The sequence below is a fragment of the Rhinolophus sinicus genome, chromosome 18 (genome assembly GCF_057876585.1).
Source record: "Rhinolophus sinicus isolate RSI-liver-muscle chromosome 18, RSI-T2T, whole genome shotgun sequence".
Lineage (NCBI taxonomy): Eukaryota > Metazoa > Chordata > Mammalia > Chiroptera > Rhinolophidae > Rhinolophus > Rhinolophus sinicus.
The window spans coordinates 96,137,193-96,153,422 of NC_142518.1; the positions used below are offsets into that span (position 1 = coordinate 96,137,193).

General features: G+C 34.7%; 1 protein-coding gene across 5 annotated transcripts in view; it reads left to right on the forward strand.

The window, feature by feature from the left end:
* PHF6 (PHD finger protein 6) overlaps window positions 1-15,560 on the forward strand; it is a 45,729-nt gene extending 30,169 nt beyond the window's left edge. For 2 of the 5 annotated variants that reach the window (XM_074324317.2, XM_074324322.2), the window contains exons 8-11: window positions 670-774; window positions 3,282-3,415; window positions 11,992-12,121; window positions 12,444-15,560. In XM_074324317.2, coding sequence (XP_074180418.1) covers window positions 670-774; window positions 3,282-3,415; window positions 11,992-12,121 — 369 coding nt within the window. In that variant the 3' untranslated portion in view covers window positions 12,444-15,560. Of the gene's footprint in view, window positions 1-669; window positions 775-3,281; window positions 3,416-11,991 lie in introns of all 5 variants that reach the window. The other 3 variants (XM_074324318.2, XM_074324323.2, XM_074324320.2) reach the window with 2 other exon arrangements.
* Window positions 15,561-16,230: the final 670 nt, after the last annotated feature.

Here is a 16,230-nt window from a genome sequence, read left to right on the forward strand (position 1 = left end):
ACTGTACTTCACACAGTGTATTGCAGTTATTCATTTTATGATCATCTCTCCCCTAATAGACTTTTAACTTCCTTAAGGATAAGAACTGTCCTATCTTTGCATCCTTAGATCCATGTCTGACATATAAATGTTTTTTAATTAGATTGTATTGAATTACTCATCTCATTTATGAGTAGGTTTTAAAATACATATTATTCATATCAGAGGTTCTTATCCAGAGATAAATATTAGATTTACCTGGGGAGCTTTTTCCAAAATCCAAACCCCTGAAGTAGATCACAGACATAGCTGGTTTGGGGGAAAGAAATCCCCAGGTGATTCTGATCTGCATCTGTAATTTAAATTTATCAATTTTAAACTATTCTTTAAAACTCTGGGAATGTAAGACAGTTGAGATGACAGCGTGACACTTGAAATCTTCATTGTTTAATGAAGTATTGAATCTTGGCTTCACACTGGCAACCTTAGTTTTATTTCTTTGTCCTTATTTTGGGTTGTATTTTTATCAGACATGGGAATATATTTAAAATATTTTAGTCAGTACTTGATTATTAAAGAACAGTCATCTTTCTCGGGATATTAAAGTAATACAACACATTTGTTGTTCTGTTTAATCTTTTTCTCAAAAGAATTCTGAATATTAAATATTCTTGCATTTTTCTTCTCTAGTTATTTTCTTCTGGCACAGTCCAGCTCACAACAACATCAAGAGCAGAATTTGGAGATTTTGATATTAAAACTGTACTTCAGGAGATTAAGCGAGGAAAGAGAATGGTCTGTGGTTTTATATTTATGCTATGCAACGTTTCTCTTCTGACTTTCTGCTTTAAATTTAGAACACATCTCAAATTTATCCAGTCATCAAAAAACTTAATATAAAGTAGTTCATATGTTAAAAGCACACTATATATTTGACTTACTTGTAACATAATAAACGATGCTGATGTTTCTGAAACTTATTCCTCTTTGTAACTTCATTACTTATATATTCTACTAAGATTTATATTTCAGGGTATTTGAGAGTCTTTTAATAAAATAGATGAAGATGTGAATGTGACATACCTTATTCAGTTTAAAATGTTAATATTGTTTAAGCTTGCCTAAAGAAAAAAAATCCATAACCCTAATAGAGCATTGAGAACCTCCCCATGTTGTTATTCATTCTTTTTCTAATAAAAGGAAAAGATTTCTTTCAGAGCTTTCTGTTAAAGTTCACACAGTCATGCCTCTTAAAATATTTATCATAGCTTTAAAGTTTTCTTTAAAATGTGCCTAAGCCTCATGTTTTTAAACATACAAATTACTAATAAATAGCTTTAAGAAACATTGGCATCTTGATTATACTCCTTGTAGTTTATGAATATTATAAAATGTCAACGGAATGCAGAAATCTTTTCTTTAAGACAGCGATTGTCTCTAGAAATGACTTTAATTTTTGAATTTTTTATTGTGAAAATTTGCAAACATATCAAAACTAGAAAGACTAGTAACACACGTCTATCCATCACCTCGACTCATCAGTTATCAAGAATTTGCGGCACTCGTGTCATCTATGCCCATTAATCTTGTTGCTTGAAGTATTTTAAAGCAGAGCTGAGACTTCATATCATTTCACCTCTACACATTTCAGTATGTATTTCTTAAAAGTTGGACATTTTCTTACCTAACCACAATGTCATTACACTTTATAAATTAACAATGAGTCTTCAGTGTCATGTAATACCCAGTTTGTATTCGTATTTCCCCAGTTGTCTCAGAACTATCTTTTTTAAGTTGATTTGTGTGAATCAGAACCTGGAGGAGGTTCATACATTACATGTGGCTGTTCTATATCCTTCCGGTGATCCAGGGCACGCCCTCCCCCCTGACTTTGTTGTTTCTGGTTTTGCTTTGTTGTATACCATTGGCTTTGTTGAAGAAAATGAATTGATTGTCCTATAGACTATCGCACATGTTTTATTTGTCTGTTTGCTTTTTCATGATGCTATTTAACTTGTCCCTCTACCCGCCAGATTTTCTTTTAAAGTGGAAGTTAGATGAAAAAGCTTGATTAGATTCATTTTCAACATTTTTTGGGGGGGGGTGGTAAGAATGCTTCACAGGTGAGACTCTGTCATCCACGTTTTATCACATCAGACAACTCATAATGCCTGATCCTTGGATTCAGGTGGTGAGTCTGATCCCCCTGTTGTGAAATTCCCCTTCAGTCTTTCATCTAGTACTTTCAGACCTTGATGACCTTTGTCTGAATCTATTAGAAATGACCCTTTCTTTGTAGAACTGCATTCTTGAAGGTGTGAAGATTGTTGACATTTTCTGTTCCATTTACATCCAGTTCAGTTTATGGATACTTTGATTACTCTTTTTGAAACTCCTTTAAAACAGAACGTATAGTTAAAAAAAAATAAGGGAAAATCACTTCATCATATCATACCGAGCAATGTTGTTGTGTTATGTAGCTAAAGTCCAACTAGGTGACTGGGATAGCAATTCAGTTCTCTTGATCAACTTATTTACCTCTGCACTGTTAGTACAAGCACTAACCTAGCATTTCCCCAAGTGTGCTCCAAAGGAAATTAGTCCATCAAGTTGCTCCCCCAGCCCTCCAAAAGTAAAGGGCATCTGGAGTTCAATAAACTTGGGAACTGTTTACCCTCCTTCCTGGAGAAAAGGATGTGAGAAGTTCTGCCATCAAGCAATGTGTTTAAAATTAGCAGTTCTCAAACGTCTTTGATTATGAGACCCTTTTGTCAGCAGTCACCTTTTAATCTCAGAACATGCTTGAGGCAAGGATGATCTAGGCCAAATTGAGAAGTCTTGAAATGATTTCAGTCCCTTCAGTGTCCCTCTGCCCTTTTGCCTACTTGGTAGCAGTCTCTCTCTGGGAGGAATTGCTTTTCTGTCCTCTTTCTCATTTTTTCTCCCAGTCATAATAAGAAAGGAACTGATCCCAGGGAGGAAAAGAAGTGACCACTGAAATATAGATTGTCATTCTTTTTGTGTTTGGCAGTATTAAGAAATATTTATGTTTAGATGTCAGGTCTCTGGTGGTTAGTACAGTTAAATAATGGAAACATTGTGGGATGCCTTAATATTAGAAAGTCTATCAGAGTATGGTTTAAATTTCAGCATTATTTATCTGCTATACAATAAATTCAGTGCATTTTTTTCAATAGAAAATTGGCTTTGTAAGCTGGAATGTTTGGCTAAAATAGAAAAAAATAAGTTTGCATAAACTTTGAAATACTTCTTATGACTATTCTTTCTCTTCCCTTAAACAGAAATGTACACTTTGCAGTCAGCCCGGTGCTACTATTGGATGTGAAATAAAAGCCTGTGTTAAGACTTACCATTACCACTGTGGAGTACAAGACAAAGCTAAATACATTGAAAATATGTCACGAGGAATTTACAAGTAAGAAAACAATTTTCCTAAACTTGTCAGTAAGTAACTGCCCTTAAATAGACAACATCAGTTTACTTGATTACAGTTTTTATATGGTATCTAGCCAAGTATAGAATACTGAGGACTCTGTATAAGAAATGAGTACTGCAAGTAGCATTTTCCTTTGACTACACATCCCTGGATTAGCATTCATTCAACAAGTATTTAGGATGCTTACTATATGCCAGTCGTTGTGCTAGGAATTGGGCTTACAATAGTGATCAAAACAGACACAGACTGTGCCCTCATGAACCTCACAGTCTAGTGGGAGAGACATTAATTAAATGGCCACATAACTAATTATACAATTACAAAGTACATAACTGTCATAAAGGATACATTACAAAACACAATAAGAACATATAACAAGGAAGACGTAAGCTAGTCTGTAGTGGGTGTGGGGAGTGTGCTTAGGAATTTCCTTAAGGAAATAGTGCTTAAGCTGTGATATAAAGGTCAAAAATGAATGTGGGTATTGGGAAAGTGCTCTAGGCCTAGAGTGGGACAGAGACAAGAGTGCAAATGGGGAGGTGAGTTAGGAGGCTGCTGCTGAGGGTCCAGGTGAGAATTGTTGGGAGCTTAGGATAGGATAGGGTTGTGATGACAGAAGTCGAAAGATACTCTTGGAAGAATGATGAAAGAGAAAGGTTTGGAGATTTGAGATTACATGTTACCCTAATTTTTATGGGTCTTCCACTTATCTCTGCTGCTTTGGGCTAGTGATATCAATGTGCATCTATAACAGTTCCATTTATTTAGTTTAATGGTGAACGAGTTGGTAGAGATCCCTGAATTTTTGATCTGCCCTTGAATGTTGTAAAGCACTTCCTCACTGTCACATCCTCAGTATGCAGTAAACCAGTGACTCAGGGTCTATTCTTCCTTGTACAAAGCAGTTTACATAAGCAGCCACCAAGTTATTTGGGTGACTGCATGAGGTACTCCAGCTATATTATCAAATTGGCCAAACTTTCTTTAATAATAAAGGCACAGATGATTTTCAAGTGAGTTCTATAAAGCCTTTAAGGAACAGATAATGTTATTTAAAGAGGTCCAGCACATAACAAAAGATGGGAAACTTCTTGGTTCATTTGTAAAACTTGCATAACTGTGACACCAAACCTAACAAACATAGCATTTATAACAAAAACAAACAAAAAAACTGTAGACCAATCTTACTTTTATAAATATATTAGGTTGGTGCAAAAGTAATTTCGGTTTAAAAGGTTAATTGCAAAAACCGCAATTACTTTTGCGTCAACCTAATATATACATCCAAATGCTAAATAAAATACTAGAAAATCAAATCCAGGGCTGTAGTCTAACAATTTAAAGACTATTCAGAATTAGGAAATGTATTAATGGGATCCATTATAATTAATAGTGTAAATTTTAAAAACTCCTGTCACTTTCTTTCCTGGTGGACAGTGAAAGGACATTTGATAACATTCAACATCCATTTCTGAATTTTAAAGTAAGTTAATAAGAGTGCTCTTGGTAAGCTAGGAGTCTTAGTAGAGAATTTAGGAGAAAACAACAGCAAAAAGCTTATTTGATGTTAGAGTAAAGGCACAATGGTTCTTAACCAGGGCTGAGCCTCAGAATCACATGGGGGTGGATAGGGCCCTCTTTAGAAATGTTCTTTGCCTGGACCCCACCCTTAGAGATATAAATTCAATGGATTGAGGCCCAAACCATGTACAGTAGCACCTCGGTTTTCGTGCGTGTCCATTGACGAACATTTCGGTTTACAAATGCTGCGAATTTTATGGACCTATGGTATCATTAGATAGTAAACTTCACGCTAAATTTGCAGTTTTAGGGGTTGATTTTAAAGGTCTGGAACGAATTAATCCATTTTGCATTACTTTGTATGGGGAAAGTGTGCCTCGGTTTTTAAACGTTTCAGAACTCGAACGGTCTTCCGGAACGGATTATGTTAGAAAATCGAGGTACCACTGTATTTTGATGACTCCCCAGGTGATTCTCATGTTCATCTCTAATTGTGAACCACTATACCAATACACTTTCATTCAGATTAGGTATAAGACAAGGGTGCCAACTATATTACTTTGAACATTCTTCCGGAGGGTTTAACCCATGCCACAAGAAAAGGAAGAAAAATGTATAATAAATATTGTAGAGGAAAGGTAAAGGTCCATGTTATTGATATCATTGTCTACCAAGAAAATCCAAAGGAATCAACTCTGAATTTTAAAATGAATAAGAGCTCTGTAAGGTTGCTACATATGAACTGAATTTTTAAAAACAGTTCAAGTTGGAAATGTAAAAGAAAAATGTTCACCTCCCATCCCACACACATACACATACTAAAGGTGAACCTTTTCTTTAAAAAAAAAATTGCGTTTTACACAGGATCCAAATGAATGTCAAAATACATTATGCTCCTTAATAGAAACACTCAACATTGAAAGATACCTATTCTCCCCAAATTATACATTTAACACAATTTTGATGAAATCCAAATTTTGAGAGTTTTATCCAGAAGAGTAAATGTGGTATTATTTTCTATTAGTAATGACTAAGTTACCTTATATAATGGAAAAAATCAGAAGCTTAGACAAGATAGAAGTATGTTTCTCCCCTAAAAGACATCCAGAGGAAAGCAGTCCAGATGTGCTAGGCAGCTTTGCAGTGTCATTGGGGACCCAGCTTACCGTCCTTCTGCTCTCCCTTCCTTGGAGCTTCCTTCCATAGGAAGTAGGAGGAAGCAGGAGCAAAGGAAAATGGAAGGACAAAGTGGCTATTCTTCCAGCTGAACTGATCTTTAATCAGCCTTCTTGGAAGTTCCTCACACACTTCTGTTCAGTGTCTCATTTGTCAGAATTTATCACACATCCAAGGGAGGCTGGGAAATGTATTCTTAGTGGGCACATTACTACGCAAATAAAATCTGGTTTAGGGGGAGGAGGAGAAAAAAGATATTGGGGTAGTCAACTAGGCTTCATCACATGCAGGCAAATTTTTTAATGCCATCAAGAGGAGAAATCCCCCATAGATACCAAAAGCTATCATGCAGCAATTAAAACAGTATGGTACTGGCATAGTGACAAACATCACAAGAAATAGATCCATGTCTTTATTAGAATCTTATAAATCATTACAGTAGCATTTTGTATCTGTGGAGATGGGATGGGTTATTCAGTACCTGATGCCTATACAATTGGCTCTCTATTTAGAAAACATAATTTCGATCTTTAGTTCAGACTGTACCCCAAAATAGATTCTAGATGGATTAAAAACCTAATCATAAAAAAACTGAGTAGGAAATACAGAATTTTTCTATAATCCAGTATAGAAGGCCTTTCTAAGCATGATAGGAAACTCAGAATTTTTATTTGACTACATTAAAATTAGACTGCAAAAGAGAACTCCAAATCATTAAGAAAAATGCCACCCGATTAAAAAGCCAAAAGGACATGAACAGGCAATTTATAGAAGAAATAGCCATGGATTGGTTATAAACATGTGAAAAACTGTTCAACCTTATTAGTAATGAAGGAAATGTAAATTAAAACAAGATCTTAGCAATTTGTGCCTATCAGGTGGGCAAAGATTAGTAGGATTCATACGATCTAATGTTAGCTAGGTTCTGGAGACACAGGCATCCTCATTGGATGTTCAGATAGAAAGTAAATTCATACAGCTTTTTAGGAGAGTGATTTATCATTGGAGACCAAACCTTAAAATAATGCATTTGCTACTAGTCTGCCTGTAGGGATTTATCTCAGGGCAGTGAGCAGACAACAGTACAAAGATGTATGTACAAGAAGTTTCATTTCATTATTGTTAATGATTGCTGCAGTATCCACTAGAACATCTTAGAATTGACTCTCCTAAGAACTGACAGGATTACCACAGATGGCATCAGTCTACTAACAGAGGATATTGACAGGAACTGCAGCTTGCCAGCAGGGCAGCATCAAATATTCCTCTTCTGTGGGAGTCCTTGCAGCAGTCAGTATAGTACAGCTCAGGTCCAGTAAGACATGATTCACATGGAGTGGGCATGATTTTTGCCCTGGCTTAAAAGCCTCATACCCCACTGGAGACAGTACCTCTTGTGACATAGTTACATAGACATAGATAATTTTCAGGTTATGCCACACTGAAAGAGGCCCAAAGATATGGCTTCTTGTCATAATATTTATCATTCTCCCAATCAAAGTACAGCTTACCAATTTGGGGGTAACATAGCTTAGTAAAATTGTTGACACACCCATTTTAAGTTGTCGGCGGAACAGGGCCAGAGAGTGAACCAAAGGTGAAATTGTCATGCAGAATAGAAGAAGATTTTTGTTAACCTTTCTCCCATAATAGCAAAAATAAAAATAACCAGAATGTTCATCAGGAGACTTAGTAAGTAAATTTTTTCGTTCATGAATTTAGTGGAATACTGTGTAATACCTAGAGAATGAAGTAGACCCATGTGTGGAGTCATGGAAAGGTATTTCTGTGATAAAGCAAAGGGGAAACACCAAGTTGTATAATCCTATTTTAGCATATAAAAAGTACACATGTACAACATGTGTATGTTTGTATCCATAGAAAAATATCCAGGAGCTTATTCAGTAAACTTAACAGTTGTTACCTCTCATTCGTTGCATAAAGATGGAGGTGAAGAGGCAATTTTGTATTCTTTATACTGTGGTGTTTGGATATTTTTATGAGCAATACATTATTAAAGTAGCCATTAATGTTTTAAAATAACAGGCCCATTTAACTCTCTAAAATCAGATATATGGAGAGTTAGTGTATTTAAATTTAAATTTTATTTAGATATTTTTATTATAATAGTTATCCATTTTTATTTTGGGGAAAAAATGGAATGTATAGGTAAGGGGAGAAAAACTTGATGTCAACTTTAATTCTACCACCAGAAGTAATTTTAAATTTTGGAATACTTTCTTCAGACATTTGTGTGATTGTGTGTGTGTGTGTGTGTGTGTGTGTGTATATATATATATATATATATATATATATATATATATATGTATATATGTATGTGTGTGTGTGTGTGTGTGTGTATACACAGACACACATATATATATATTTATAAAAATATTTTTTTATATATACTGTTTTATAATCTTTTCCACTTACTATACCCGAGGCATTTTTTTTTCTGTGACATTGAACAGTTTCACATCACCGTTTTAATGGTTGCATAGTATTCCATTGTATGGGTATATCAGTTTAATTGGTTTCTTTTTTTTAGACATTTAGATGGTTTTTACTTTTTAACTATTAGAAAACCGTGTTTCAGTGACCATCTCTAAAAAAAAAAGTATTTACACTGGCATCCATGATAATTTGAATTGCTCTTTTTATTTTTTCACATTGAAATTTGTTTCTAAAACTTATAATGTGGATTCCAGATTATTTTATCATAGAGACCATTGAATTCAAATGATAGTCCATATGCGAGTAGATTTGGGAAAGAAGAATGGACCAATAGGAAGAAATGTAAGGAGGAATATTTCTGAATGAAGTGCCTTCTTCCTACATGTGGCTTTCCTTCTTTACCAGCCCATTCCAGGCCATGAATATATTCATATTAAAAGGGCGAGGGAAGATTATATAGTGATTTTTGAATTGTTTTCTTGTCTTTATAATATTTTCAAACTATTTAAATATGTATTTTTTGTAATGTCAGTCTCCCACCATAAAAAGTAAGTTCTGTGATAGCAGTGATCTTACTGCTTTACCAGTCAACCCCTGTGGCCTTGGTGTCTAAACTGGTGAAGGATACATACATAATGGGCCTATGGGAAATAGTCCTTGAGTGAAAAATAATTTCATAAAAAGATTACAATTTGTTCTAATAACAAAGGGTTTATCCTTATAGTTAAAACTCTATTATAAAACTTTTCAAAAGTATACAAAAATAGAATAGGGTAACAGTTCCCCTTCTCAGCAGGTACCAGGTTATTGCCACAGTTTCATCTGTTTTCTTTATTGCCACATACTTCAATATGCATCTCTTAAAAATGTGGTTGTTCGTTACCTAATCACTATGCCATTATCATACTTTTTAAAATTAACAATAAGTTCTTCATATCATCTCATATTCAATACACTTTTACATTTCCCCAGTTGTCTAGAAAAAGTCTTTTTAGACTTGATTTGTTCAAATCTCGATACATACACGGCCCCTACATTGCGTTTGATGGATGTATCTCTTAAGTCTCTCAATATAGAGCAATCCTGACGCCACCCCACCTTTCCCCCCTACATCTTAAAGAACCACAATAAGTGGTCGTGTGAAAGTTCCACATTCTAGAGTTATCTGTTTGCTTTTTAATGAGGCCATTTAACTCATTTCTCTACCCCTCCATATGTCCCATAAACTATAAGTTGGTTCAAAGGCTTAGTCAGATTCAGATTGTATTTTTGGGAAGATACTTCATAGCTGCACTATATAGGAGTCTCACTCTTGATATATGAACTCATGATTAAAAAGAAAACATGATTCCCAATGTGCAGCATTTGAAGAGTACAAATTCTCCATAGTTCTTTGAAAATTATTGAAAATATTTTGAGAATAAAAGAGTAATGAGCAAAACTAGGTTGGAAGTTTGTTGTCGCCCCCTAACCTTACTCCTGCCTTTTATTCTTCTCACATGTTAGAAACGTCTCATTAAACCTCATTTTAGATCATTTGTGGCGGATGAATTCCTACATGATCATCTTTTATCCATTGCTGACCACAAGAGGGCATCCACTGAACATTTTTTAAGAATTGTTTTATCTTGTCATCTTGTGTATACATTCATGCGCGCCCTAACGATGGGAATGTGTCCTGAAAATGCATCCTTAGGCGATTTCGTGATTGTGAGAACATCATAGAGTGTGCTTACACAAACCTAGGTGGTACAGCCTACTACATATCTAGGCCATATGGTGTGGCCTGTTGCTCCTAGGCTACAAGACTGGATAGCATGTTACTCTCAAAACAACATCAAATCGAGCACGAGAGAATACAATGCAATCAAGAGACACAGTAAACATGAGATGTATGAGACTGCTGCCAGTATAACATGGCATACTGTTTTATAGCAAACTTTTTTTATAAGAAAGAATACACTCTAAAATAATGATAAAAAGTATAGTAAATACAGAAACCAATAACATAGTCTTTCATTATTATCAAGTATTATGTAGTGCACATAGTTGTGTGTGCTATACTTTTACATGACTGGTAGCACAGGTTTGCTTACACAGCATCACCACAAACACATGAGTAACGCGTTGCGTGACGATGTTATGATGTCTGTGACATCACTAGGTGATAGGAATTTTTCAGCTCTGTTATAATCTTATTGGAACACTATCGTATATGCAGTCCATCATTAACCGAAATGTCATTATTTGGCACCATTACTATAATTGACCTAAAACTCAGCTCAGATCAGCCCACCCTTTGATTATGGTGGGGGTTGTTAACTATAAAAAATATATTGGTGTGTATACATTCAAGTGGCCTAAACCCTTGTCTAAAATCACCTGAATTGCAAACAGTGGATTTCAAGTATACAGTGTATATACCCAAATAAAAGGTTGTTAGAACTACATGATGTCAAAATATCACTCCAGAGATTATTTGCTGATTTTAAAGGGGAAGACCTTCCTTTTTAATGGAGAAATCTGGCTATCACCACCACCTTAACCACATGATCAACCAGCATCACTAAAGTGGGGCATTCTGAAATTACATGCCTCCTGAAGTATGCAGGATCACCTACAAAGTATCCTAGACTAACAAAAAGAAAAAGTTAAACTGAAAGCTAACCAAGCCCTTAGACCTTATTTCCAGTTTATAAGAAATATGGGGTGAGGGAGAACCAAATAAAACAGTACCACAATTAGACAAATCTAGAATGTGGTATAGTTGACAAGGTATCTGATCAAACCTTTCCCTAAAAGTCAGTGTTGTGGGGAAAAAAAGTCAGAGGAACCAGTCTAGATTAAGCGAGACATAGCCAAATGCATTTCCTGGAAACCTGTCAGGTGACTAACGAAGGTATTCTAATGAAGACTAGGACACTAATGACGAAAAGGTACTTGAAGAGTTTGACTAAAATTGTCTCATGAAATCAGAGCAGAAAGCAGTAATATATAGAATATAATTTGCAGAAATGTACTTTTAAATTATGTATATGAAACATTACAGAAGTTGATTATTTCATCTATATACCTGACAATTGATATTTTCAAGTTGGCTAAAAACTGTGTTAAAAAATTTTATTGGGCAAAATGAGGAATTGTTTATATTTGGGCATATGTGGTAACTTTCATCCTAAACTAGAGGTTTGATTTCAGATGAACTTTTTACTATCTCATTAATAGAGTGCTTTCCTATCTTTTACATAGAAATGGACCTGTAATTAATTGTGGAGTGTTTTTTTAAGGGTGGATGAGGAAACCCATATTTTAAATGAGCACCAGCATCATCCACTAATGACAACTATATTCTCATCAACAGTGACAAAACATTTTGAGATTTTTATCTTTCATCATTGTAGACTATATTGTAAAAATCATAGTGGAAATGATGAGAGAGATGAAGAAGATGAGGAACGAGAGAGTAAAAGCCGGGGAAAATTAGAAATTGATCAGCAACAACTAACTCAGCAGCAACTTAATGGAAACTAGGTATGAAAGTTAATTATGTTGGATCTGTTGTCAGAATACAATACACACTGATAAAAACATGTTAAAGTAATGGTGTGCAGTATGACTTTTTTAATGCTATTATGTTTAGTTAAGCATGTTACTAGAATGCTGAGGATTGTGTAGGCTTGCATAGTTTTTTAAACTAGCTGATTTTGTAACAGTAAAAACAAGCTATCCATTTTATCATTAAATGTAGTTGTAATGTCAAATCAGTAAGATATTCTCGCTCCTCCATAACATTATATTTATTATATTCCTCTCAAGCATCGTATTTTACATTTTTTTATCATCTTTTAAACAGGTTCATGGGACAGAGTTAGAAAACTGGGAATGAATAAGACATCCATAACTACTATTCTTTTTTCACTGTTTTCTAAAATCAAAAAGGGTTTGTAACTTTTTACTGCCCAACTCTTAGATCCTTCATTGAACTGCCTAAAACGTCTTGTTTTAAGAGCCTTCTTCACTAGATGGCAGAGTTTGACATGTTGCTATTATGTAGCTGTAGTTCGCAGTTTCTGGGAAGCAATTGAAACACTATTAAGCCTGTGTGTAGTGTCAACAGTTAAAGCAGACATTGAAATGAAGTAAGCTATATTTCTGGACTGAACAAAGTTCTACTGTTTAAAGTATCTAAAAGTTTGTTCAGTGGATTCATACTCAAGGGAAAGTGTAAGCAAATTTCACTTAACAGTGCAAACACGCCTCTGGTGGCAACACATGGGAATTTGTGAATTTTTTTTCCCACACTCAAGTAATGGAGGCTAGAAATGAAGAAAACTTTATTTTTCCCTTGGCTTTGACAGCAAATGCTAAAAATCTCTTCCAAGAAGTGTGCTAAAGCTTTTTACTTGGTTCCTGTTAAAGTTGTTCTCACTGACAAGCATGGACTCGGGCAAGTGGTGGATTATAAGCTATGAGCTCCAGTGCTTATGCCAAAATTCTCTTGACAGTAAACCTCTTCTCTTTTCATGTCGTACAAAGAGCTTCTAGCAAAATCATTGGATCCTTTCAAGTTTAACATTTGGCAACAGCAAATAGATGTAAAGGGTTACCACTCTCTAAGGACTTTAGCCACCATTCTGAAACCCGTTCCTCTGAAGCGCCGTGTTGTGTGGGACACTTCATATATTGGCCCAAAGTATGTAAGGAGGTCTCATGTGCTCTAGGAGAAAAAAAAAAGAGTCTTCGCATAAAACAGTATTTATTTTTAATTTTGTGACCACTATTTTAGAAAGTTTATTTAATATTTTTAATGTTTTCATTCAGTGCTTTGCTTATCTAGTAAATAGGCTTTTGTGCCCTACTTTTCCTCTGGTAGGGCTCGCTGTCTTATTGATCATCAGAATTGTTTCTCAAAGCCTAAGAACCCAGCTTTTTAGAAAGGATTTTTACACTGGCATTTCTGGCTAGTGATATTTTCTTCCACTTACCTGCTGAAGCACATTTATGTATTTCTTTATGGCAAAACCAAAAAACTTTAGTTGTGGTCTGCCTGATATTACCATAGCACCTCATTTATCAAGGGTAGGGGTTCTGGTTTCTGAATTATTAGTTGATTCAATTAAAGCAAATCAGCAAACAAGAACTAATCATATTAACTTGACTGTGCATCAAGATATTCAGCTTATGGAAAAGCATTTTTAAAATGTAACAGGTGGAAAATTACACTGTGCTTAATGACTGGTTTTTTTAACTGCTAGTCGCTTAAAGTCATATTTGTCAAGTGTGTATTCACACATGTACTTAAATCAAGGGACTCGATGATTGTTTTATTTTAACCATCTTTTATTATTTTTAGAAGGAAACTAGCATTACTAGTGGGTTGCCTTCCCTATATGTTTTTCTCTTCTTGCTCTAAATATGCCATTGGGTTTCTTTGTGTGTATGTGATGAATTTTCAAAATTCACCGTGACTTGAAGTGCAACGACAGATCTAGATGTGTGTTTACCAAGCTATGTGACTTTTCCCAAAGGATCTGTACTTTATTTCCGTACAACAGCCTGAAACCCGTTATTTCAAATCTTTGAATCACTGTGTCTAGATCATTTTTACATTATGTGCCATCAATTTACCCATGGAACTATAGAGCACCCTCATTTTTGGACAACTACTGTAATGATGTTTTTAGGAAAAATGGAAGGTGCCAAGGGTAACAATGGCCAGTCAATAATCACATAATGGACTTCAAATACTTTAGCTGTCAGTTGATGGATTTGTCATGTAATAAAGTGTATGATTTTCTATGGGTTTCTTCAACCCTTTCTCTGCCACTAGCAACCAGAATAGCACTTTACCTTTTGGTTGGCTAGATAAGTGGCTGGCTACCTATTTTTCTCACTGTGGTGTGATTGGCCAAATAGTCTTTCATTAAAAATTGAAATGTAAATTAAAGTCACATGAAAAATCACCATTGGTTGTAAACCTCCGGTATTTTGATTTTCTAATCATGTTTTCGTCATATGCTGAGTAAAAGTGCCTTACAATGTAAAAATTGTACAGTACTTATGTTCCCAAGTAGCGTCACCATCTTCTGGGTAGTAATTACATTGTGGTATGAATATTTAGAAAAATGGACCTCAGCAGTGTATTTACTGTTCATCTCTTAAGTCCTTAACTGTAGTTTTAATAAGCATGACATTATTTGATAAGTATATAATATTTACATCATTTCAAAAGAATACTGCCATGACTGTCTTTTACGCATATTTTAGCTTGAAATTTTGAAGCATCTTTTCTTTTTTCCTTTTTTTCCTTTTTTGTTTTGTTTTTGTTATTGATATTAAACAGTGTAATCATTGCAAGCGTATATTGAAGATTATTCTGGAGCATTTATTGCCTTACCAGAAATGTTAGTAAGAAATGTTCTTTAGAGTAGAAAGATAGACTTGAGTTTCTATACTTTAATAAGAGCTCTTTGTTCCTGGGGGAAGGGGAGTGGGAGGTGAATTTTACTTTCATCTCAATTTATTAAAAACCCACAACTGAAAGACATTTTATTTCAAAAATCAGCAATTTTAGAATTTCAGATAGTACTTACTCAGGAGTACATGCTACTCAAGATATTAAGAGACTAACAAGATATGTAGATCTACTGTTGAATCAGAATCTATGTACTTGAACAAATGTGTGAATCTTAAATATCTCAAAGCAAAAGCAAAGTGTTCTAGAATGTTGTTGCTTTTTTAAAAAGCGCTAAAGTTTGACCAAGGTATACAGTTTTGTTCTAACAGACATTTAGGTTAATTGTAAAGATAAGGAATGCATTATGAGTCAAAATCAAACATTCCTCATGTTATGTATATTTTGTTCCTGTTATATTGGCTTTATTTTCAAAATTGTAGTTTGTAGTATTAGTTTCCTTTTATTGGTATTCTTGCATATACTATTCATTCAATAAATGAGTTATGACTTTCATGTTTGTATGTATGTCTTTTGTGAAAGGGTATAATGAAGCTTATTTATAACAGCAATAGTATTGTGTTCCTTTTGCTCTTGCTTTTTCCAAGGTGAAATGCCTAGTTTGTTTAATAACTTGTTAAACAAGTGTGAGAGAGAGAACATGAATTTGAGTTTAGTTCAAAGTTTCACAATATAAAAGGTTTTATCATGAAGAGAAACAGCAGTCTTTTGAGTATAATAGAACTGCATTACATCTTGGTTCTCTTATTATTACAAGATTCAGATACCAATGGCCTCAATTGCATCCTCTGGAACTTAGTTAAAAGGTGATTTTGAAAGTAACCCAAAACTACTAGTACAGTTTATCTGATTGGTCATAATACCTTTGTCAGAAAGGGATTCCACCTTATAGATTTAAATTTACTCCCTTTACCATGGACAGCTTGATTCTAGTACAGTGCTCATACACTGAGGTGGTCATATCCAAGGCGGAAACTGAAGTTTTAGTTAGTGGAATGCGCTCATTCCATACACACAATTTCTATCCTGCCTTCCTACTCAGGAGGGAAAAAGAAAATCAAGCAACAGCTTCTGATAATGCTGGAACTATAGGATGGTGTGCTTTACTGAAAATGTTACCTAGTAGTGCGTGCGTGCGTGCGTGCGTGCGTGTGTGTAAGATCCA